Raw genomic sequence first — 26157 nt, forward strand, 5'->3', positions numbered from 1 at the left:
TCCTGGATTGAGGGCCCCATTTGGAAACGACCAGTTTTGGTCATATGTGTATGCACACAAACACAGTCATTGTGAGCACAAATGACATCATTAGATATAAATCTTGTGTGCCTAACTTGTTTGACGCTGTGGTCTTTTAGCTCTTATAAAGAGTATCAGAGAAATTGGAGAGAGGTAATTGTTAGGATAGCAGTAACCAATACGCTATAGCTAATGAAGTTGGAAACATATACATGCTATATTTCCCTGATCTGAAATCGATCATGGCTGAGATTTTCAAAGATGAGAAAGAACTGGATACCCAGTACCCTTTAAAGTGTAATGGTTTGGGGCACCCAAATTGCATACTATATGTCTGTCTCTGGAAATGTACAAATTAAGGGGAAAAACACATTTCAGTTTTTTTTAATAAAATAGTAAACTCTAGCAAAAGAGAGAATCTTTTAAACTCTTTTTTAAATGACTGATCTGTTCTCTTTCATCATACATGTTATACTGTACACCTAATAGAAATCCATAATTTTATTTTTAATGTGAGTTTCTTATCAACAGAGAAGTTGAGTTTAATCCCTGGATGAAAACTATGGTGATTGAAGTGAGAGTAGTCCATGGATTCAGGACTCCAAAACCCATAGCTGGCTTGATTTTCTGAAGTTCAGAGCACCCAGCAATTTCCCCCATTTGAAATGATCACAGTCCCTGAAGTGCCTCAGAACATGAGAACATAACTGATCGTGTTAATGTTATTCCTGGAAGGAGTTGTTTTTTGGATCTTTGCTTCCAGGAAGGAGACAGAAATGTTACAACCCAAACTTCTGTGAATGGCCTGCACATGTAAACCAGGTATTTAACAGCTTTCCTACAGATACCTGGTACCAACAGTTCCTCCAGTCTCCAGCCATAATGTACTGCCCTCCAGTATTATATAAACTGTGGGCAAAATGAGGATAGTACCATTTTCAAACAGAGGTGAATTTAATATCAGGCTTCTGACTATATATTGTATCTTGGCATCAGTAAGGAATGCCAGGTATGGCATGTAAAAGACCAAAGCAATGTAAAAGGGCATTGAAGGCCCTAGCTCCCACATTTCAGGAACTGATGAAGACAGCTGCAGGCCTCAATTATGTCATCACTAACATTCCTCCATTATATGTAACCATTCAGACAACAGATCATGTACTTCCTGCACTGGACTTTCCATCAAGTCCTGTTAGCTGACACTTATTAGCTGCTTGTAGTGTGGCTCACTTTGTGTGGCATGACGTAACGGAAACACAAGGGCTATCACTGAGGTCCCTGCTGCAGAATGCTCCATCCCTCTTCCCTGTTTTGGTTAAACAATTTCCGTTGTGTGCTCTGTCATGTACGGGGTTAAAAAGACCATCAGGAAAAAAACTGTTTCCATTTTGGTCATGCTACATTTCTGAATCTGCAAAAAGCAAACGTCCAATGAAATGTGTATGTATTTGTCTAAAATACAGACTGAGGGGTGGCTCTTTTATTATTTATTTTTAAATATCGGTAGCTAAGGAAGAAAATTGGCAGAGTTTCCCTTTTAATGAGATAACATCACTAGAACCAGCATTGTGTCAGTGTCAAGCTGATTTCTTTCTTAATGGAGCTAAGAACCACCAACATGCATGTGACAAGACCTTTATTTGTCTTGTGGCCTTTGCATGAGTTGATATATTTAGATATATTTCAATTCATGTTATAAAGTAAATTGTAAATTCCTTGGGACCAGGCACCATTGTCATAGCCTGTGTTTTCTGTGAAGCTGAGCACTCTGCCAGACTGGTAAAAAATAACAACTCACATGTGAGGAAATGGCCAAAAGGCTGCAGTACCATTTTCACCTGAATTGGTTTTAATCAAAGATAACATCTGGATGGAACAATCAGACTCAGTAGGTTACTGTTTAAGGCACGCGTGGGTATATATCTTCATTTTAGTAAGGGTTTTGAGAAGGAGTCCGGTGGCACCTTAAAGACTAACAGATTTATTTGGGCATAAGCTTTCATGGGTAAAAAACCTCACTTCTTCAGATGCTTGGAGTGAAAGTTACAGATGCAGGCATTATATAATGACACATGAAGAGAAGGGAGTTACCTCACAAGTGGAGAACCGGTTTTGACAGGGCCAATTCGATCAGGGTGGATGTAGAGGTGTCAATTCTAGAAGAGGCAAAGCTGCTTCTGTAATGAGCCAGCCACTCCCAGTCCCTATTCAAGCCCAAATTAATGGTGTTAAATTTGCAAATAAATTTCAGTTCTTTTCTCTTTGAAGTCTGTTTCTGAAGATTTTTTATTCAAAAATAGTTACTTTTAAATCTATTATAGAATGTCTGGGGAGATTGAAGTGTTCACCTACTGGCTTTTGTATGTTACCATTCCTGATGTCCGATTTGTGTCCATTTATTCTTTTATGTAGGGACTGTCTGGTTTGGCCAATGTACATGGCAGAGGGGCATTGCTGGCACACAATGTCATATATAACAATAGTAGACATGCAGGTGAATGAGCCCTTGATGGTGTGGCTGATGTAGTTGGGTCCTCTGATGGTATCGCTAGGCAACAAGGTTTGCTACAGGGATTGGTTCCTGGGTTCATGTTTCTGTCATGTGGTGTGTAGTTGCTGGTGAGTATTTGCTTCAGGTTGGGGGGTTGTCTGTAAGTGAGGACTGGCCTGCCTCCCAAGGTCTGTGAGAGTGAGGGATTGTTTTCCAGGATAGGTTGTAGATTGTGGATAATATGCTGGAGAGGTTTTAGCTGGGGGCTGTATGTGATGCCAGTGGTGTCCTGTTATTTGACTTGTTGGGCCTGTCCTGTAGTAGGTGATTTCTGGGTACCCGTCTTGCTCTGTCAGTCTGTTTCCTCATTTCCCCAGGTGGCTATTGTAGTTTTAAGAATGTTTGATAAAGATTTTGTAGGTGTTTGTCTCTGTCTGAGGAATTGGAGCAAATTCGGTTGTATCTAAGGGCTTGGCTGTAGACAATGGATTGTGTGATGTGTCCTATATGGAAGCTGAAGGCATGTAGGTAAGTGTAGCAGTCAGTAGGTTTCTGGTATAGGGTGATGGTCATGTGTCCATCACTTATTTGCACTGTAGTGTCCAGGAAGTGGATCTCTTGTGTGGACTGGTCCAGGCTGATATTGATGGTGGGGTGGAAATTGTTGAAATCCAGGTAGAATTCTTCAAGGGCCTCCTTTCCATGGGTCCATATGATGAAGATGTCATCAATGTAGCACAAGCAGAGGAGGGGCACTAGGGGACGAGAGCTGAGAAAGCGTTGTCTTAAGTCAGCCATAAAATGTTGGCATACTGTGGGGCCATGCGGGTACCCATAGCAGTGCCACCGTCTTGAAGGTATAAGATGTCTTCAAATATGTTAAGGGTTATTATAAAGAGGATTGTGATCAATTGTTCTCCATGTCCACTGAAGGCAAGACAAGAAGTAATGGACTTAATCTGCAGTAAAGGAGAATTAGGTTAGATATTAGGAAAAGCTTTGTAATAGGTTTGCAAGGAATGTTGTGAAATTCTCCTCACTGGAAGTTTTAAAAAACAGGTTGGACAAACAACTGTTAGCAATGATCTGCTTGGTCCTGCCACGATGCAGAGGTCTGGACTTGATGACTTCTTGAGGTTCCTTCCAGCCCTACATTTCTGATTCGATGATCTGCCCTAGTTATGGCCTTGAGTTAAGCTCTACAGGCAGCATGACAACAGACATTTGAGCAATTTCTACCCGCCTCCCCCGTCAGAGTGTTATTAGCTCAGTTAAAATGTATATGACCATAGAATAAACATGGAGCATGGGTGAGCAAAGGAGTGGGAGGACCTCAGGGCCACTTGGTTTACAAACAGGCATCACAGCAAGGCTGTCCTTTGCCCCCTCTTACATTTCTTATTATAGTACATTAAAACCCTTTGCTCCATCAAATTGACAAAGGCAGCTATAAAAGGGGTCCTTTCTAATACACAGTAATATAAACTATATTTGTACACTTACCACATAATCCCTAATTACTTCCGTACTTTTATGTGTAGAGAGCTTTGACGCTTGCATTTCTGGATACTTAGTGAATGGAATAAAATCAGAAATTATTTCTTTATAAATATGGGGCAAAATGTGCAGGGGGGATTAACTTCTAGATTAGTGACATAGCTCATGTTTCAGAATAAATATACTAAGTGTCATTGATCCACTAAGTGTCAAATCAAAAAATGTGACACCAACAAAACTCGTATATGACCCTGACATTCCTCTAGTACTTAAAGCAATTACCCTGCTGTTTAATAACAATGTTTATGAAATTGCTTTTTGATTAGCTATCATCTATGTCATACCTATGTCAATAATTCTCAGTGATGCCTGTGTGTGACCTTTAACCTTACTTTAAAAGTAATTTCCATTGTATAATAGCAGGAAGACACTTCAGGCAGTGTGTAATGGGCACTTCTTGTGGCAACTGTAATCGTTTGACTTTTGGCCTTGAAACATAGAGACCTAAAATGTAACCCCCTCCCAGCCTGCAAGCACATTATATGTCTTGTGCTTCCATAACAACTTTGAGAAAATGTTCCAACTCATAGCCCAATGAGAAAACGTACACACAGTTTCACAAAAAGGATGAGTGTGTAATATTTTTTCATAGAGAGGAGAGTTACTTTAACAAATGTTATCTTATGAAAATGGCAACTCATTTTTTTCCATTTCACCTTTATTGCTCTGTGTAATGTTCTGCACACACTTCAGGAGGTAGTCCATTACCCTAACTAAGCTAGTTATAGATGTCAGCACTTTTCCACAAGGTCTTTTCTTCTTCCATCTCCCTCCCGACCCTCCTTCTTGCTTCTGTGATTGTATTATGGAGCTGTGGATCCGAGGCAGGCACCATACACAGAAACTTATAACTGCTGTAACATGAAAATGCTGCTTCTCCAGATGCTTCCATGCTCCAGCTCAGGATATATGCAACTTGCATAACAATAACATCCAAAGAGGTCTCAAAGGATCTCCAGAAGAGACATTATTAGCCCAGTGCTCCATAAATATAGAGTCTGCTGTGTTAAAATTGGTTGACATGATTACCATGTCAGGCAGAAAAAATATTCCAACCCATAGGTGGAGAAATTGATGCACAGCAGCCACATCAGATGCAGAGACTCTAGGGTAGATGGATGGACACATATATGTCCCCATGTATACATCATTTAATGGAAAGTTCACCAAGCAAACATTAGCAATCCAGCACATCAGGTTGGTTGCGGACACTCCCTGGAGGTCATGTTTTCCAAAACACCCATGAAATCAGGTTAACAATTTATGAAAAATGTAATCCTGCTCCCATGACTCATGCAAGGACATAGGAAACAACAGCGCTGTGTTCTTCACATAGACCTGTGTGGGTGAGAAAATTATAATTCCAGATTCCGTCCACAACATAACAGTTTTTTGCCCCGCTTTTGGTCAAACAGATCAGTAACAGTAAGAAGAATGAGATTGCTGACTTGTGGGTGCTCTATACAACCTAGCTGTAACCTTTGCCTACTTCTCAACAAACTTGTGGAAAGAGTAGTGGCAATTCAGTGTGCCCATAATGGATATGGTCCACACTTTATCTGATTCCTGAGATCCTCCATGGTTGACTTAAGCAGTAAGAAATACATGCCTGTCTATGCTTGGCCTGAACTTAGCTGTTTTAAGGGTTTTTCCTTAGACTGCCTCTTCCGCTCTGTCTCTACTCTCTTATGTTTCAGAGACAGATTCAAACCCTCTTATATTCCTGGGTCAAAGCTAATAGAGTCCATTTGATCTGGTGTCAGAGCTGGTAAGTCAGCAAAAGAGCTCTGCACTTCTGTGCAGAATCCTAGAAGCTGATACTGGTTTCCAGCTGATATGTCTTGGGGTTGAAATATGGTATGGCAATGGCTGCTATTAGGAAGTGTCTTTGTATTTCCAATGAAAACTGGTTAATTTTGACTAACTTATGATGCTTTGAAAATGAAACTTTGTACATGCATGGTGAAATGTAAGCATTATTATTTTTAGTAATGATTCCACCTAAAACGTGCACACTCCAGCAGTCCAAAAGGAATGTAGGTGGTGCTGCATGTTGGCGTGTGGCTAATAGGACCATGTTGTTTGTGTGCCCATCTCCTACACTGAATGAGGCAGGGAACAGTGGCAGTACAGGGAGGTAGGTTGGTAAAATGCACACCAAAGAAAGGAGAGCCCAACCTTAGCACTGGTGTTTTCTGACTTTGGATTGCTTCACTGTGCAACCTTGACCTCTTGTTAGCTGATTTTTCTTTTTAATAAAATATATTTGCTCACAGATTTTATGTGAAACAGAAGCTGGACCCATGAGCCATGTTGAAGCTGCTTACATTTTCCAGGGGTACAGGCAGTTTATTCACAGGGACTAACAACTCTTCTGGTCCTGTTTTAGAAGTCTGAGTAGATGATGAAGCTTCCTTGCTCTTACCAGTTAACTGTTCCCCTAGATTGTATCCTATTAATATGCCATAATATGTTGATGTGAAACACTTAAATGTTTCCATATGTAATAAAGGGTCAGGCATATTATTCTTTTATTACCAAGAGTCATATATCAAGTACCAGAGGAGAAATTCTACTTTCAAGCAAAATAGGAAGATAAATATATTGATTACAACTTATATGTCAAATTAGCTTGAACCCTTTGTGTAGGTATCAAGTTTTTACATTTGAGAATGTATGGTAGCTAATCACAGATCCTTCTGTGTGTTTTTTCTGAGCATGATACTGAGACTAGGATTATGCTGAGGGAGCAAGTGACTGCATTCTTTTATCTGCCTGAACAGTCACTACTGTATGGAGTAGGTCTCCCCTCACTTACTTTCATCCTCCTAAATCAAATGCTATCCCTTTTCTGGTGGTCAAGAATTTGAGGCTGGAGAAGCGCATTCTCTTGCTGCTTCTGCCTTCATTGTGAGTAGTATGGATTTCTCATAAGATGTGAAGAACCCTTAAATACAAACTTTGCCGCCCCTGCCTTCTGCCTCAGTCCACGCCTCCCTTTTTAAAAAAAGTATTCAGAACATTTCGGACTGGTCAGCTCTTTCCATATCAACCCGTCATAAAACAGGCTGAGGTTACAGAGATCTGGCCACCTCTGCAAGAGGAGGATGCTACAGCTGTGACATAATTTCATTATCAACTTAATTAAGGAAGTGAATGAAACTAAAGAGAAAACAAAACATCCGAAGAGAAGGCTAGAGGTAGGAAGTAAAGGTAGTATGGGGAAGGGTAGCATGCAGCGGATGTGTTAAATTTAGCTCTAAGTGGTTTAATAGAGATCCCATATGTAGTGAAAATGGTTAAGGTATCATCCAGTGATCTTCATTTTCACAAGAAACTGTGACCAAGCCAGGAAAACATAGGGTGGGATGGCACCCCTAGAAATAAAGCTACATATACATGGCACCACAATAGTTCAGTTTCTCGGGCGGCTGAACCAAGTATTAGACAAAGGCACTGGAACAGAGAAAATAATACAGTACTTAAATGTATTCATGTGTCAAGGCTTTTGCAAGATTATTTTTGGTAGAACAAGGCTCAGTCCTGTGGTCCTTGCACACCCAAATCTTCCATTAACTTCTGTGGTATAGGCTCAGGTTCCATATTATGCTCACCCAAATATATGAATTGCCCAAAACCAATAAATGCTCTTTTTTGCTAAGATAAATATAATCCAATACAGAAATATGCCCTTCTTTTACTTTTGAATTGTAAGTATCATTTATCTTTTAGTGCACGTAAAAAAAAGGGGAGATGCATTTTTCCAGATCCTCTATTTGCTGTCAGTGTACAACTATGCACTAGTCTAAATGTCACCCATATGTGGAACCAGAGCATTCGTGGTGAGATGTCTAAAGGGGTGTCAGCAAATTGGACAGGGTATAATTTTAGTCAATGTGTTCTTGTCTTATTTTAGTTCAACATCATTTCCCAGTTGCAATTCTTCTGAGTGGCACACAGAATGCAAAACAACATAAAAGGTCTGCCCTGAGGCAGATATGTGTCCATGTAGGACTTTAATTATTCTTTTTGAATCATACATAATATGCAAGCCCAATTTCTTGCATAAAAGTCTGATGGAAAAATTATGTATCACCTGTATAAGTATTTTATTATAGTCCTTATATTTTAAGAAGTGCTGAACATAGGGAAGGTCCGTGTTAATCAAATGTACTCTTTGGATTTTTCAGACAACATTTGGGAGAGAATGGAAAACAATTGCTCCCATGGTGTTTTGCAATGGCATTTAAAATCATTGTTTTTAGAAAGGCCTTCTTTTTTCATTCAACTGCTGTGTGTTTAAATGGCACTTCTAGTACATGTATAGTGCAATGTACATGTAAGAATTTATTTGAATTTCTTTCAGTACGTTTCCCTTCTAACACCTGTGAGCTGGATCCTTCTCTCATTTATATTGCTTTAAACCAGTGTAATTCTATTGGCTTCATGGAGTGACTTCTAATTTGTACTGGTATGAGTGAAATCAGAATCAGATCTTAGCCTTCTAACAAATATTATTAAACTTGCTTTTTTGAAGCACTTGATATATCATTTTAGATTAATAGATAAAAAATAAAATAAAATAAAATAAAATAAGGTGTGTTTTCTCTTTGAGTGTGTAGAGCATTGAAATGTAGATGGTTCTAATGAAGACTTTTTTTTTCATACAGAAAAACAGAGAGGGTTATACCAAATTAGGAATGTCTGCATGTTTGTGCCACAGATTATGGGTCTGATCCAAAGCCCACTGAAGTCTTTCCACAATAGTGGGAACATATACATGGTATTGCATTGAATCTTTGACATGCTGCTCATAAAGTTCCATGCATGTCCTAATCCTTAGGGAGGAAAGACAAATCATGAAATAGAGCTGTGAATCTTCTACTTCGGAATGACATCAGGCAATTGATATTAGTTGAAATTTGACCCACAGGGACTGCCAGCTCCTTGGAAATCTGCCCCCTTTATGCCATTTCTAAATACCGTATTAAAAAAATCTTAGCAAATACAAGCTTTAATTCTATGTAATAACATAGCCAGTTTTTGGAAAAACAGTCATAATTTAAAATGTTGTTAAATTACATACATAAACCTGGAGCTAAAGAATTGTTGAATGCACTGCTTTGCTGCACCCTAGACTAGATATTAGATCAAATAGTAACTTTCACATGCTCAAAATGGCAACATGTTCCATTAAAAAGAGCCAGGCTCACTGTTTAGATTGTCAGTGTCCCAGCACAGTTCTGTAAAGTTTGCTTTCCTTGTTTGTGTTACTCTGTCCCAGTTTGAGTAATCCACTTGTTTATTTGGTCACTATATGGCTATAGTTTTTTTAAAGCATAAACTGTTTGGAGTTAGTCAGGAGAAAAGTACTACACCCACTCCCAAGCTCGGCAGGATAAAAAGCTGGATGCTTAAAACTGTTACTCTGGATAAATGTAATCATTCAAATTAGGAGCATTTGTATTTCCAGTCGTGAGTCTGTCCTCATCTCCCTACAAAAGCATGTGTTGAGGCTTTTCTGCTGCCTTTAATGGGAGTTACACATAGGGAGAGGAAATATTTTTCCCAAGGGTTTGGTTTTTCTCCAATTTACAACATGAAAAATATGTAAGTACAATAGCTGTTAGTTTTATAATGAAGAAAAAAATCAAATTATCCTGCAGTTTAAAAGATACCAAAGAGAAACCCAGAAAATATCAGTGAAGATCATGTTTAATTCAGATGATATAAAACCAACAGTTTTAGGCAAGTTCAATTTTCTTCTCAATTGTTTGGGCACTCTAATGTACAAAGTTCTATAATTTGCACCCAGGAGGTTTTCCTGGCCTCCAGCCCACTGACTGGCAGTGACCTTGTGTTAACTGTCTGTCAAAAATGGTCACTCAGAATTTGTTGGTATAAAAAGTGTTTGGTGCCTTTCTTTAGAAACATAATAGACAGCTTTGCTTTCACACCTCTTAATAGCCTTTTTAAAAATAGCTTTTTTTCTAGCAGGATGCTTCTTTAGTCCTTGGATCTTTACGCCTCTACATTTTTCAGAATTTATTAACATTATTTTTATATTTTTTGATTTCATCCTAAATTTCCTGATGCCACACTGTGCTGCTGCCAGTTTTGAAACTCCAGCTGTTGTGAGTCACAAGGGTAGGCTGTTAGTGGCAACTAGATCACAAAGGCAGGGAAATATTATTTGTAAAATCAAAGGCTTAACCATTTGAAGCTGGACTTTGAGCTCTGTCAGGTTGCAAAAATGTAATATGGACTATCATGTTGCGTTAGGAAAGCCTCGCTTTCACTCCCATGCTCTTATAACCTCATAAGCTATCTGTAGTATGTGTGTGGATTTTAAAATATTTTCTTTATTTAAAATATTAGCTGTATTTGGTTCCATAAATCTAGCATATAACTGTATTGAGAAGATGCACTGCAAGTCCTCTATCCTCTGTCCTGGGGCCTTAAAATTCCTCCTGTCCCATAAGAAGGGAGAGCATTTTTGCAGGACTCCAGTGTTATTCAATGGAAAGCCAGGAACAATTTTAAACTTCCAGGTCTCTATGAGCTCTGTTCAGAGCAAAAATTATTTGTGGCTCCCTGTGGGGTGTGAGACTATGGAAGTTACAATGCATGTTTGTCCTGCTGAGCTATTCTGGTATGTGATTTACTGGCTGTAGAAGTTATTTTTACTTTTTAGGATTGTAAAGATCTGCAGTGGAGAGCTATTGGGTGGAACTGAGAGTTAAAACTAACCCTGATTCAGATGGGATAAAAATGTCCTTCCACAGATGTGATAGGGATAGGTAGGGAGTTAACATGGTTGCAGTTTAAATTAACTGTCTTCTGCAACCAAGGATCATGAGCCTGCAATTCATGTTCTTGCAAGAAAAAAATACAAAACCTTTTTTTAAAATTAACTTTAAGATTGGATCAATGGTTCTCTCTCTCTTTGACTGAGGGCAGTACCTCTGAATAATCTGGTTTTATTTTGCTACACTAGTAGTGATACAGTTTTAAGATTGTCCAGCTATTTAAATGCAGGATTGCTGCCTGTCAGCCCTAGAGAAGCAGACTATTCTAATACAGCTCCCAAGATCTACCTGAACAGACTTGGTGGAGGCTCCTTACATCATCATCCTTGGTCCTATATTGTGTCTGATAGCCACAATGGGATTAATCCAACGAGGAAAGGAAAACTAGAACTCATGTGCCATTACCATAGTAGGGAGACAATTTTATCTCCTAAAATATGGTTAGGCTCCTGGGGTTCTAAACTGGGCATAAGCCTGCAGAAATTCTGTGTCTCCACAACACAAAACTGTGTATTATCTGAACAAAGCCATGAATTATGACTTCCAATCATATGTCAATATAGTGTCCTTTAAATATTCTAATCAGCCGAAAGCTCTCACACCTCTACCCCTTCTGCCTCCTTGGGTACAGAAATAGTCATATCTTTTTGTTCTTGATTAACTGACTGATGCTTGGAAATCATCAATTTAAAAACTATCAGCCAAAGATACTCGAATGATCTCTACCCTGTGTTGTGGGGGTATCTGAATGAAATGGAAGGAAGTTTGGACCATAATGTGCTATGACAGTTCCTACAGTGTGATGGGGAGGGACAGTTTGAGATGTCACAGGGCTATGCTCAGCTTCATAGAGATTGGATTTCTCTGCATGTTGAAGTATGAGGAAGGCTAAATAACTCAGGTGTCAAAAGCACCAAAGAATTATGTTTGTCTGGCCTGTGAGAGGATAAATCTCATTTCTTGCTTATAGCCACAAGACATCCCTTTAAGTGCAATAAAAATTTAACATTTTCCCCTCCTAATTGTCTTCTATAATATTCTCAAATTTATTAAAACAAGATTTTCCATTTTTTAAATATATTTTTTCACTGATAGATTGTGCTCTTTAGTATCATTTTACATAATTTAATACAATTTGTTCCATCCATTGGTTTTCATGGAGATACAAGCTGTTCGTTTGTGAGAGAGCTGGCATAGGAGAAAATGCTGGCAGAGAGTCACCTCCAGGAGTTTATTCAGATTTCAAAGTTGTATGGGGCCACCGGCCATTTTGAAGCAGATTAATGTTAAAGGTTTTTTAGGGGGTGGGGTTGTTAATTTAAACAAAAATTACTACTTCCCCCCTGTATGAATCTTTAGCAATGTGAGTCACTGTTGTTTTGTTAACTAAAACACAGTAAAAAAAAAATCTAAGCTTAGAAGAGCAGCTTTCTTTAAAATGTGGATTGCTGAATAAAAAGAACAGAGGTGTCAAGCAAAAATTCCTGTGGCCAGAGTATAGTAAGGAATTCTGCACATCCATTTTTTATTTTTCATTTATTTGTCTGTTTGTTTTCTGGCTATGGAAACAATCAATCCTCCACCATGAAGCCTCCCCAGCCCCTACACAGGTACCATCTGGCTTCCTCATGTGGTGTGCCCCCTAGCATAGGGTGCTTCCAAACGCTGGGATCCAAGCCCTTGGCAGCAGGAGGGAGTCAGTAATTGGACTTTCTCCTCCCTTTTGCTCTTCCCACCAGCTATTACTTCACACCTGAAAGAAGAGAGCCACAGCCCTCCAGCAAAAAGTTTCATTCTGTTTCAAACGCAAACCAACAGGGAGTTATGGCAAGTCAGGCATTAGGGACGTTCACAGCCACAGAGTCTTTCAGGTCTGCCATGTTCTTACCTCCTCTTGGCCCAGTGAGTGAAATATTAAGATCCGGATTCAGGCGTATGTAATCAAGAATATATTTTACAAGTATAATATGTTGCATATAAATATTTGGTCCACTTTTGTATCTGTTAAGCTTAGATATTTCAAACTATGTTAAATATAATAATGTATATGTATTCATATTTACATATATATTTAACACAGACTTTCACAGTTAATATATTTTCCATTTACCGTATTTCTGTATATGGACCCAATCCTGCTGTCTTTGCCCATATTGAAGTCAAAGGGAGTTTTGTGTGAGAACTTCATAAATGGTCCCTCTATGTTTATCATAGAGAGATGATTTTTCCATGTATTAATAATATAAATGTTATACATTTATATAGCACCTGTGCATGGATCATTTCACTCCCCAAAGGAATGCAGCCATCCCTGGTTGGAAACACAGTGGCAATGCAATACAAAAGTGTTGGGGAGGAGTTGTGAAGGATAACATATCTAAATGAAATGACAATGGGAAGTTAAATTGGCAGAATTTAATTATTAGAATGGGATTTTGGCCAGGGCACCAGGGCTAAAACATCTACTTTTACAAAACATGCCATGACATTTTTATTGATTTCTGGTGACCAGTTCTTTGTGTTTTACATTTCATGAAAAAAATCAACACAAGTAACACATCACCACTTCCTGACACCATTCTGCCGCACTAATTCAGTAATGACATCAGACCTCTAATGACATCTAAGTTTATAAGAGGGACTTTCTTTAAAATCCCAGCGGTGGGATTTCCTATCCAAATACTAACCATGCTTACTTACCTAACCTTGCTATGGGAATGATTTTAGGGAGGCAACAATCATTTCTGATATAATAGAGGATTGAAGCCGTTGCACGGTTTTGTCCACATACTTGCTGTTGTGGACGAGAATTAGACTTTTAAAGTTACACCCCAAGTTACACCATGATGATCCACCTTTCCCCCCATGATATTGTCTTTTTGTTAGAGAGAATAATTTGCTACGGTATCTGAGTTCATTGTAAAAATGAAACAAATTGTTTAGTTTGGGCTTTCATCTGTAATGGCCCTTCAGTGCAAGCTCGGACATTTTTGACTGTTTGTTAAATAGTTGATTTGCAATCACTCACAGAGAGCATATATTGACTCTCCTTCTGCATATAATGAGTTATTCATCACTGTAAAGTCTCCTATAACTTTCTATTGAACTTTCCAAAGAGGAAACCCTACTGTGTGTTAATATCCTGTGCTCAAATGACAACTTCCAGTTCTATTTAGCTCCCACATTTTTTTGAGCCACATTATTGAAAACTTTTGATTGATTTTTAATCATCAGCCAAATTCTGGGACTTACCTCTTGTGTCCGGGAAAGAATGTGTAAACTGTATTTGTGTTCAGTTGATCTTGGTATCTTGTTCAGTCAGGGAAACATTTCTTTTTTCTGTTCTCTCTGGTTTTGGTGTTTTTCGTAACCCTATCAAACTAACCATGAGCCTTGTTCTCTTGTCTGCCTGGCCATCTGCTTGAAGCATCTGGTAATCAGGTGCAAGCCCCCACATCCAGAGCATTCATGCTTAAATTTGCTGCTACCTTGCCACTCACATTGGCTTTTGTTAAACTGCCAAAATGTACCTGTTTGTGTACTGGATGTCAAGAATGGGACTGAAATTCCATCATCTATCTGCTGAAATTGTGATTGGCTGGTGTGACATTATCGCCTTCAAACACAGAGAAAAATCAGCCCTCTCCCTTTTTTTTCAGCTAGAGTTTCCAACTAATCTTTGCTCCAACTGCTCATCATATCCAAGCCATGTGCATGCCACACAAGTACCATTTTGAGTTGCAAATCATTCCTCAAAGAAATATCTCAGATTAAAAAGGATGCTTTATGTGCACTTGTCATTTTGGAATTCTTTCTTATCCTGTATCCCTTTTAGAGTCTTAATCTTTGTGTGTGTCTCTCTCCAGGTAAGAGAGATAAATAGACATCGCCTTCTTCTACAGATTTTAATGTTTTGTTTGGATTTGGGGGGATGATGATGCATTTCCCAGCAGAGTAGCTAAGTACAACAAACTGCCAAAATTAGGCTTTAGGTTACTGGCTGCAACCAGGGCCACCCAGAGGATTCAGGGGGCCTGAGGCAAAGCAATTTGGGGGGCCCCTTCCATAAAAAAAAGTTGCAATATTATAGAATACTATATTCTCATGGGGGCCCCTGTGGGGTCCGGGGCCTGGAGCAAATTGTCCCACTTGCCCCGCCCCTCTGGGCAGCCCTGGCTGCAACTGAAATCTGGCCCACTGAGTTTAGAGATAGAAAATTGTTTATGTGAAAAGCTCAACATGTAACAGCATCTGGGTGCTTTCCTGTGCCCCCAACAGAGATATCACAAAACTAAAAAAGTCTGATTTGACTTTCTGCAGCCCCAGATCAAAAGAATAAAACATGTCTTGCTTTTGGCTTTTGTCACAATATAAGCTCACCCTGCTGTTTATTCCATTACTAATAGCAGCACCAGAAAGGGCACTTAATGTCTGTAACTTTTAAAAAGATATGGATCCCTGAGAACTTATTAGTTATTGCATTTGAATACTATATTAGTTACTGCATTCTGTGATCACGTTCAATCGGTGTTGCATATATACTGCCAAAGGCCAAGTTTGGTTCTTAGGATCTGTAGCCATCTCAGCTATGACCAGGTTTGAAAGGCATACACCGCTTACTATTGCATATGCATACATCCTGCTGCATATAAGATGAATTTAAAAGTCTCTGCTGAAGTGTTTGATTTAACTCCCATTAAAAGGCCTCCTGGATGGAGTTTGCTAAAGGAGTTAGGTACCCAACTGCCACAGAAAGTCAGTGAAAGTTGGGCTTCTAACTCCCAGAGGCCTTTTTTGAAAATCACCACATGAGTGCTTAAAATAGACATCTCCACATTTTAAGACTATTGTTCTGGAAAATCCGTAGGAATTGTTATTAAGTGCTAGTGCACCAACAAACAACTCCCTGGATTATAAGCAAAATTGGTAAAAACTTTGCTCAGCTGTTTTCAGTAAATGTGTGTGCAAACATGGAAAATAGGTTTGAGATGTTAAGGTACTAGCTGCTTGTTCTAATGAGAAAATTTATTCATGAAAGGTACAGAGAACAATAACAAAGAGGTAAAATTCCCCACTGATCTGATAAGTCAGCCTCGCTATAAAAGTATTTTCTTAAGATGGTAGGTAAGATTGGATTCATGTGTGCATAGGGGCAAGGGTTACACACCAAATGAAAAATGGTAACCATTACTCTGATTACTTGATGCAAGTAGGTATTATGTTGCACTTGATATACCTATCTATATATTTTTCCTGCCAAACTACTTACTCATCACTGACATCTTTCTTTAAGTCTGATGTAAAAATGCAGAAATGCTTATAATACAGTTCTTTAGGAAGTTTAAATAAAATTGAAGAAATAGAGGCATGGTTAATGTAATTATTCCATGCAGAAATGCATTATGTTTGTAGGTGCTGTTCTTAGTCATTTGTATGAAAGGTGAAATTTTGTTCAAAAGTGAGGAAGAAATTAATAGCATATTTTTTTAAAAAAAAATCCAATAAAATAGCATCAATAAGCTGCTACTGAATTATTTTAGCAGAGTAAATGCAGTAATCTTTCATTGTAAATGTGTAGTCTTTTAGACTTTCTGGGTCAAATTTTGCTTGAGTCTTTTTAATAATACCAACTAAGGCCTTGATCCTGCAGACACATCTGATCAGATGATACTACTCACAAATGTGTTTGCATGATCAGACTTCAAATTTGCAAATACAGCTAGTTTGCCACATATGTGCATGCAAAATAGGTAGCTTCATACACAATTAAATAGTTGTGTGGGATTTTGCACAGATACACTCACAAATTTTAAACCAATTAATGAGAAAATTAAGGAAGCTCACCTTAAATAAATCAAATATGATTTCATATATATTGGTTTGGAGTAAAGTGAAATATTTAGAAAAATCTGAAAACTCGTATTAGTTATTGCTAAAGCCACAAATAAATCTTTAAAGACCTTTTCACAAGTGGGTAAAATGGATGAATTTATTTAGAAGAGGTCTTATTGGCTTGAGTCATAGAGCTGGCTCTCTCAGAGTGTTGTGCTGTAAGTTAGTGGGAAAAGTTTGACAGCAATTTAATTTTCATTGACAAATACTGTCATAATATTAAGGGAAACATGTTTCAACAGTAATGGTCGATGCTCAACCAGTCATATGGACTGGACGAGCTTACCATATGCTTAACTACAAACTTCTCTTGGAAAGCTCCTTTTAAGCACTTGACAAGCTTAAGGTACTAGTCAGTAATGAGCTTGAACAGAACGTTAAGTTTTACATTTCATACAGAGAATGAATTAGTGTTTATATGTTTCATATTAGGAAAAATGGACTAATGTGCTTATATTTATGTAGCTATAGTATATATATTTATTCATACTCTTGGTCTGAGAGTAACCTATGGAAAGAAAATTGAAATGTTTGCTTCAGAAAATAGACCCCTCTCCCCCATAACACTGTACATGAAAACAGGAAAGAATCAAATTCGTCAAGTTTGTTGAAATGATAGAAATGAATAACAAGCAAACAACTAAGCAACTCCCTCCCAAAGCCTTAATAGTAGCTGTAATAATACAAATTATAGTGAATTCTAGTTCTCCACTTCAGATAATTATATGGGATGATATATTGCCCTGGTGGTGTCTCCCTTTGACATGTACTGTTTGCACCCACAAATTTCTACCCACAACTCAATGCAGAATCTGGGTATTTGAACTTTGAGCTACCAGCTTGCTGGTGAAAATCAGATAGTTGGAAATGAAACTACTTAGACTTGTGGCCAAAATTCATTTTGTAGATACAAATTGCACCCACAGAAAGGGAATGTGGGTCCCAGCCTCCTGTGCAAATATACTTCTAACTCTCAGTCCTTAGCTGCTGCAGGTTCCATCTTTTGTGTTTTGTTTTGCCTTTCGCTTTTTTGGCTATGGTCAAATCCTGTGCAAGGTTGGAAAACCAGTTAGATAATTAAAACAGAAGTCTGACATGATTCTGTCTTTATTTGCTGTGTTTTGTTAGCATGAGCCAGTTATAATTTAGTTACGTGTACAGTAAGATGTCAAAGGTGGCCACATTTAAACAATATGGAAAACATAGTGTGTGCTTATGTGAAAAGCATATAAGCCCTTTCACTGCATGTAGTAGGCAGGAATCATGGTTCTTCTCAGTTTTTCTGTGGTCTTCCTCACTTCCTCCTCATTAGGTACCTAAAGAAAGAAACTGACAAATAGTATAGATGGATCAGCAGTGGAATATACTTTGTCAGTGCAGGTATTTGGGAAACTGGTGTTTCATTTCATAGTTTAATAGTTTACAGATTTTCTTAGTGAGAAAAAGAGAGACGGGGTCTGATTAGTGTAAATCAGGAATAACTCCTGGATTTACAGTTATGAGTAAGATCAGAATCAGTCACACGTGTGTTTGCATGTTATCCATGTCCCCCAGCATTACATATAATAACTCTCCTCTATAAGGATTTCATGCTTGAGACAGAGACAATATCCTCAGAGTTTTCTATTTGTCACTATTCTCCCCTATTAATCATTATAAAATTTTCTTTGTTTCCTTATGTACAACTGGGATTTAGATTTTCTGGCCTGGAATTAGATGGGCCTAGACGATACCATCTGCTGACTGTTCTTCAATTTATATAAAGATTCTTAGGTTTGGGTGTTTTTTTTTAAGTGTACACAGCTGAAGAGGAGAAACCAAAAATGGTGTCCAGAATTATCATTCATGTTCTCAGTTTGGCAACCAGAGGCAGATTGGCACATATGCACTCCTTGTAGATAGTGCTTGAGTGTAGAAGTGTTAAGACAGCTTTGAGGCTTGCCATGAGTTACTGTTTTATTAACAGATATTCATGAACCAGCCCCTCCCCACCAGCCATAAGCTGGAAAACAATCAGAAATCACATAGTGGCCTTTGTCACTACAAGGTGTAACTGACTGATTTATTTAGATGCACTAGCAACAAACACCCAATTAGAATAATACTTCTGCCTTTTGCTTGTTGGTTTCCCTCACGTTGAAGGGTACCAGCTCCATTTCTATCTATGCATATCTCTTCATGGGTTTCTTGGTTAAGGAAGTATTCTGAAGATTTTCATTGTGGCCCTGGACACTTGGAATTGCATCACTTTCACTTTAAAAGTAAGTAAAAAATTGTAAAAGACTATAGTTTAAAAGAGAAATTTCACAAAAAAGGCAAAGTTGGACCCTGTTCCTGCACTATGAATGGAACAGGGACATGACTGCCCTCAGACAGACCCCCACTGATTTTATCCACTCTCTCATTGCCTTCAGTTGGGCTCTGTGTGGGCAGAGCTGCCTGCCCATGTGCTACGCTTGGCTTTGTGTCCAGTGTTGTCACCCCACCATATGAGTGTGTTCCATTTTATTAAATTTTCCCTAGTTTATCAACCATACATTGAAGAAGTGAAGCATATTACTGTGCCTGCTAATACTAGTGTAGTGTCTTCAGTAGGACCCAGCTTTACAGAAACCAGTTTGTCACCATCATTTTTTATTCATATTGCTTGAGGAGCAGTATTTATCACCGCTTTCAGTAACTTTATTTTGCATTAAAAAGTACAACATTTGGACCAAAGACAATGATGATGACAAATGCTTTTTTCAAAGCTGAAGATCTTAGGGGTGTTTAAGTGACTGTGAGGATTTGCTCTTCAGATGGAATGAATTAAAAACTGTAGTCATGATCTGGACTCTGTTGGGTGATTTTCAAGCTTTGATTTGCACTTATTCAGTCACACATCAAATGCAGAATGGAAGTTTTAAACAGAACAGACATGGGGATTCACCGATGGCAAATCCAAAATCATGTCTGGAGATTTGTAGCTTCTGTTTTATAAGATCTTTTTGTTTGTATTTTTAAAGTGATGGCACAGTACTGAGGGTTGTAGTTCAACAGCTTGTTGGGTCTTTTAACAATTTGTTCTATGGAGGAGGACGAAGGGGTAGAGACAGCTATATTTATCACTACTGGTGTTCAGCAGAATAATTGATTTTTCAAATTTGGCAGACAGTGTTCATTCTTCCCCCCTCCCTTTTTCTTTTTATGCCCTAATCAGAGGAAATTTTTCCTCCCGGTTCTTAGTGGAGGACTTTTACTCCAACTTTCCTTGCCTATGAAGTGCTGGATCTGCCAAATTATCAGTGCTTCTCCTTGCTTGGCCTTACAGAGTATCACAGCAGAGGAGCAAGAAGTGTTGCCTTCCAAAAGGAACTAAGCCTGCTGCGCACTGAACCCTTGCCAGTCTGGGGAAAAAATAAGTGCCAGAGAATTGAGACTAGGCCTTTGCTATGGCAATTCACAGTGCTTTCCACAGTGCTTTTCTTCGGAGTTGTCTCTCTGAATATTTTAGTCAACATAGTTCTAGTGCGCCTGTGGCTGTAGGAGTTTTCTTGATGACGCGGTTCTAGCAGTAGGAGCAGTGTTTTGTAACATGCATTTGATTTAGCCAAGGAGAACGTGTGTGAGTGATTCTGTCCTGAAGTAGTGGCAGCAGCAATACTGATCACCGGCTTTGTGTTTTTCATTTTTAATTGTGTTGTCACTTTGTTTTTGGAAATCTGCTCTGTTCCAGACTGGTACTTAATAGCAATGGGTTAGGTGGATGAAATTTCTCATTATTAGAATTATTGGAAGGGATTTTCAAAAGCACCTGAATGACTTAAGAATAAAAATCCCATTAAAAATCAATTATTTCTATCACTCTATAGATGTGCAAAGTGCTTTACAGACAATTGTACAGTATATTCTCAAAATATCACAGAGGGAGAAAGGGAAGTTAAATAGTTGTCTATTGTTGATTGAAAAAGCAGCTCACCATTAAAGTAGTTTGGGGCAGTGAACTTAAGAGTGAGGTTAGAATTTAAACAAGATGCCTAGACAGTACAGCGATCACTTTAGGGGAAGGGATGTATGGGATTTCTCTGGGATGGATCTTCAACTGGTGTACATTTGTCACAACTTAGGATCTGTCCCCACCCCCTTTTTTTCATCTAGGGGCTCTACATGATGGAGTCACACCCTTGGGTCAAGGAAGGCCAGTAACAGCTCCCTCTGGAGCCTATCAACACCAGTCTGAATGCCAGAGGGGATTGCTTTAATGTGAGGCATTCCCTCCTAGAGAGCCCGAGTGCTCTGCAGCTCTACAAAGATTTGGACTGCATTTTAGTTGCTTTTTGGTAGGTTTTTTCTTTTTAATTTATGAAATGCTACAAGCCCCTTGCTTACTAATAGTTAGAGCTAAATACCCAGTTCTCAGCGAGAGTGCACTCAGAATTGGTTCTGAGGCAAAGGTGAGCATTTGAGGCCCCATACTGCAAGATGCTGAGTGTCCTCCATTCTGATTTGAAACTAAAGAATGTTCAGTCCCTAACCTGAGACACTCAGAACCTCACAGTGTGAGCTCTATGGCCCAATCCTGCTGCCACTGAAGTCAATGGCAAAAGTCCTACCGACTTTAGTGGAGCAGTATTAGGTGCTTGGGCTAAACATCACAAGGGTCAGTTTGGAAAAGTGAAATGAAATATTTGCTGTTATCCCTGTCGATAATTCCTGCCCCCTTGTGTCCTCTTCAGGGTGCATAAATCTGTTTCTCCATTTTGTGACACAATGTATAATTCTGCTCCCTAAAACAGAATAGAGTAACATGATGCAGCATTCACAAAACAATCTTTCTTGTTTGGGGGCGTGGAGATGCTTGGAAGGAGGGGGAATGAAGTTGGAAATCAACTGTCATCTATTAAAAAAAAAGAAAAGAAAAAAAGAAAGCATACAGAGTCAGACTTAAAATCGGTACTTGTCAAGCCCTGTGAGTACAAGGCCAGCATTCCAGACCAGGCTTGCATCTTATCCCTTGTAATCATAGAATTGTTTTCACTGAAAGGACAGCAGGTTATGTGTTGAAAAGTGGTTAAGCTAAGCAGTGTTTAAGGAGATAATGCAAATGTGATGCCTCCATTATAGAGAGAGGGCATATATATTTTTTTTGAAATCATTACTTTTGGTAAATATATTGTACATAAAATGACAGCTAGAATTTTAAAATCATTTTTGGAGGGGGGGATGTTGGATTCCACTGAGCCCTAGTCAGGGGGACTTGTCCATGAGATCACTGCCAAATTTCAAATGCCCTTTAAATCTTTTTTTAATTGTAAACATATACAATCTTCTCGAATAAGGCCTTAAAAATTTAATACAGAGCTAAATTCACATTTTAAATATAAAAACATGTTTAATGTATTTACAGCAATCGATTTAATTGTCTAAGTAAAACCAGCTTTGCATAAATTAATAAAATATTTGCACTGGGGTAGCATGATAATTGCCCTCATTTTAGGGAATGAAGTGGTTAGGGCTTCTTTTTACTCTATCTGCTAAGCTTATGCATCTAACACTTAAGCTAACGTGGTTTCTTCAGCACCAACCCTTTAACAAATATTCAAAATGATGACTGAATTTTGCAAGTTACTGTATTTCATAAAAGGCTTTTTCCAAAGCTTCTGTAGTCAATGACATTTTTTTAAAAAAACAACACTTTTTTAAATGGATGTATAACAGTGGTAAATCTTGGCTATTTTTGGTTATTAAAAAAGATACACATGCATCACTAATTAACAATAGGATTTTTGTAATAATTTTTGTAATATTATGTAATATTTAAATTTGTGTTGATTTTCTCAATTTTACATGTAGTAATTAATTTTGTCTTACTGACAGATGATTCTCAATGACTGATTTTCAAGAGAAAATCCAGACAGGTATTTTAACGCTTTGTTTTCATTCAAGAAGCCTTGTATTCATGGTTCTGGTTATCGCTAAGGGGCACTGAACTAGGCTCTGTTGTAAATTAAAGGTTTAGTATATTTAGATAACTGAATCAGTTTCCATATTCTTATCTTTATGAAAATCTTTTGGGGGGAAGTGTAAGCAAATTAGGTTCCCACCCTCCTCTGAACAAAGCATGCATATACCAGGTATATAATCAAACTTTCTCCCTTCCTGGCTTTATTAACAAATGCAAGTATAACAACAAAATAGAACAACAAAAGCTCAGCCTAAGCCTTTTCCCCATGGTCAACTGCTTCTAGGGTTTGCCCTGAAGGCCCCCTGTTCTACCCATAGCACTCTTCGTTCAGTAAGAAAAAGAAACACACTTTGATATCCCTCCCTCCTGTTATTTCCTGGTTGGAGATCACCTGCCACTATGATTCCTCAGTAATTTAGATTGAATCTTCATACAGAACACAAGCACCTGACATGCAGGTGATTCAGCAGAGGAACCCTGAATTCCTGTGCCATTCATCATCCTGTTACAGGGAAGCTTCAGGGGATAAACTTAGGCCAAAGTTAAAGAGACCCACTTTATATCCACAGGATATAATCTCACAGGAACGGGCAATATGGAAAACAAACAAACAAACTCCAATTTTGTATGTGGTTGGTTGTTTTGTTTTAACTGCAAATAATGTATAGTATCTGCCTTTTTCTTTACAATTTTGAAGGTAATTGTTTGTCATTTCCCAATTAGCTATTCGAACATTTAAGCCATAAAGGACAGTGCACCTTTAACATACTCATTAATTTCTTGTTATACTGTTTAAGTGCTATGAACTTATCTTTGTCTCTCCCCCCCCTTCTGTCCCTAACTATTGATCCATGTCTTAGTCTTACAATCTATATATTTTTAGTTTTTATTACACTGAACTTGTAGACTGTGACATTGTAGTTAAGGGGCTGTTGGGATTTCACAGTTTTTAGGGATTTGTAAGTCAGCCATTTTAAATACACAAGGCTGATAGTTGGCGATAATTCTTTCCAAAGCATGTGTCATTCTCATTTCCATTAATTGGAGTTATAGGTATATTGATGCATCTACATGAATATCCAGACCAGATGCTGTATTTCAATATAAAAACTGGCTAATCACTGTTGTAATATTAGATCAGTGGCAATTACATTTTTTGCCAGTTTTAGTGCTGTTTGGTAATATAGCTAAAAATAAAACAAGTGTTGATGGAGAGAAAGTAAGAATGAGTGCAGCATTTGTGGCCTGATCGAATGATTGAAATCAGTGGGGGACTTTCCATTGACTTCAGTAGGTTTGGATCAGGCTTCCGGTTTTCACTACAGGCTGGTCTGAAAATATCAGTTTTTGTAGCGTATAGAGCCTTTATATTTCTATCTTCTAAACTTGTCTTGCTGGTGTCTTATCACGTCACTTCCTGCACCCTTTGCTATAACAGCGATGTCTGCCTTGATTACCTTCTTATGTGCCTCTCACCCACTCTGCCTGCACCTGCTTCTTCTACACTATCCCTGTACAAAGAACTCCCTTTCCAATCTGTCTCTGAAATCCTTCCTCAAAGCCCACTTATGGAACAGTGCTTGTAAGAGGTTGTTTACACATGAAAGTCAATCCAAAAAAAAGGTAGGGTGTGAATTTTAAAGTGGATTAACTATTCCTGAGTAACAATATGTGTAGACACATTTATTCCAGTATAAGAGCATCCACACATGGAGTTAATCAGGAATTGCTAGTCTGGAATAACTCCCTGTGTAGACAAACCCTTAGTAAATAGCCAATTAATGATGTCTAGGTTGAAGGGCAGTAGGGATTATATGTCTATGTGTGTATATGTGTGCGTTTGTATAGCACCTGGCACAATGGGGCACTAATTCTGACTGGGATGGGGCCTCTTGGATAGTACAGTATGTAAATCCTATTTATTTTCATGAAGGGTTGTGGAATAAGATTTTTGGCATAATAATTCTACTGACTTCATACACGGTTCATGAGACCCAGTATTATCATCAAAAAGTATGTATGCCATTGAGGCATAAATTCATTCTATATATCTTCTTAGAATCTGAAAAATAGAAGTATCAGTTTTTTAAGCACATGGACTTTTGTATATGTATAACCTATGCACACAGGCCAAGATCCTGCAAGGTACTGGGGCGTTCAATTCCCTTTTGGGGTCTGGGCCATAGATACCTGTCCAGTCAGGTATATGTGCATTTTCATGTCCAGCCAGATACCTACCTGGATATATGTATATGCTTACACCTAATTTGCATGCATTTCACTTATTTGGACCCATACATCATATATACACATGGAAATATATGGAGTTCGGCCACCTTATACCAGCTGAGGATCTGGCCCATGATATGCTTGCAATTGCCTGCAAATGTCTATGTTTTAAATCATGGCTCATATGTTTTACGGTTATTTAGGATGGAAGGTCAGGGACAACCATCACTTACACTCTGTGTCTTTCCTTCTTTTGAGCAACTCCTTCTGTAATAGTTTGTTACACACATTTTTGCCACTGCTGTCCTTGGTGGCATATTCCATAAGAAATTCCATCTGAATTCCTTTTGCGCCTGCTTTCTCTTAGCATCAGTTCATACCCAATTGCTGTTAGATATGACACTAGCTTAAGTAGCCTTCTACAGCAGTTCTGTACTCCTTAACCTCCTCTTCTAAGGAATATAGATCTGGTTTGGTTTTGACTGAGATAATTTTGTCACTTGATATCCTGTGTTGTACTTCCTCAATTTTTTAAATGATAATGTAGTCAATGCTGATGTACAATATTCCAAATTATTTCTTTGCTATTCTGTTATAAAGTACGCAAAGGGTTTCTAACACTTTAAAGACAATACCTCTGTTTGTGTATCACAGAAGTATCTTTACTTTTTTGTGCTGCTGTTAGGTCTTGTGATTAAGATTTTAGCACTTTATTCAGAATTCCTCACAGCACTTCTGTTTTGTTCCCATTAGTTGATGAGAACTCTAAGCATGTCATCCCTTTTCTCTTTGTACGCAGTTCACCCTAATTTTTTCTTTGTTGAATTGTGTCAAATCTCTTTCCATATTCCCTCAAAGAAATTCTGAATTTTCCATTTTTTGCCACCTTCATTTTTATTGTCTGCAGCTTCCCCTCCATTTTCTATATTGCATAAATTTCACCCGCCTTCTTGTAGATTTCTTCTTTGAAGTCACTGATACAGAAAGTGAAAAAAATCAGCTTATTAGTGATGCTTGTGGGACACCAGCCAACACCACCCATAGTCCTAATCTCTCTATGTTAATGTAAGGGAAAGCTGTGCCTTCAATATCCTATCCAGTTCTTTATCCAGTATTCAGCTCACCTTCTTTTCAAAACTTATTCACATTGTAAATTAGTCTTTCAGGAGGTAGTGTAGCAAAAGCCTTCTTAAGTCCAAGTAAATCATGCTCAT

General features: G+C 38.3%; 1 protein-coding gene across 4 annotated transcripts in view; it reads left to right on the forward strand.

Annotated features, from left to right (window-relative positions):
• The window catches only part of ZNF536 (zinc finger protein 536), a 422921-nt gene that overhangs the window by 321280 nt on the left and 75484 nt on the right, over positions 1-26157 (forward strand). The window contains exon 9 of one of the 4 annotated variants that reach the window (XM_030581946.1): positions 22627-22667. The exons of the other annotated variants lie outside the window; for them this stretch is intronic. Coding sequence (XP_030437806.1) covers positions 22627-22640 — 14 coding nt within the window. The 3' untranslated portion in view covers positions 22641-22667. The remainder of the gene's footprint in view (positions 1-22626; positions 22668-26157) is intronic. 4 annotated transcript variants of the gene reach the window in all.

This window comes from Gopherus evgoodei, chromosome 12, assembly GCF_007399415.2.
Source record: "Gopherus evgoodei ecotype Sinaloan lineage chromosome 12, rGopEvg1_v1.p, whole genome shotgun sequence".
NCBI lineage: Eukaryota > Metazoa > Chordata > Testudines > Testudinidae > Gopherus > Gopherus evgoodei.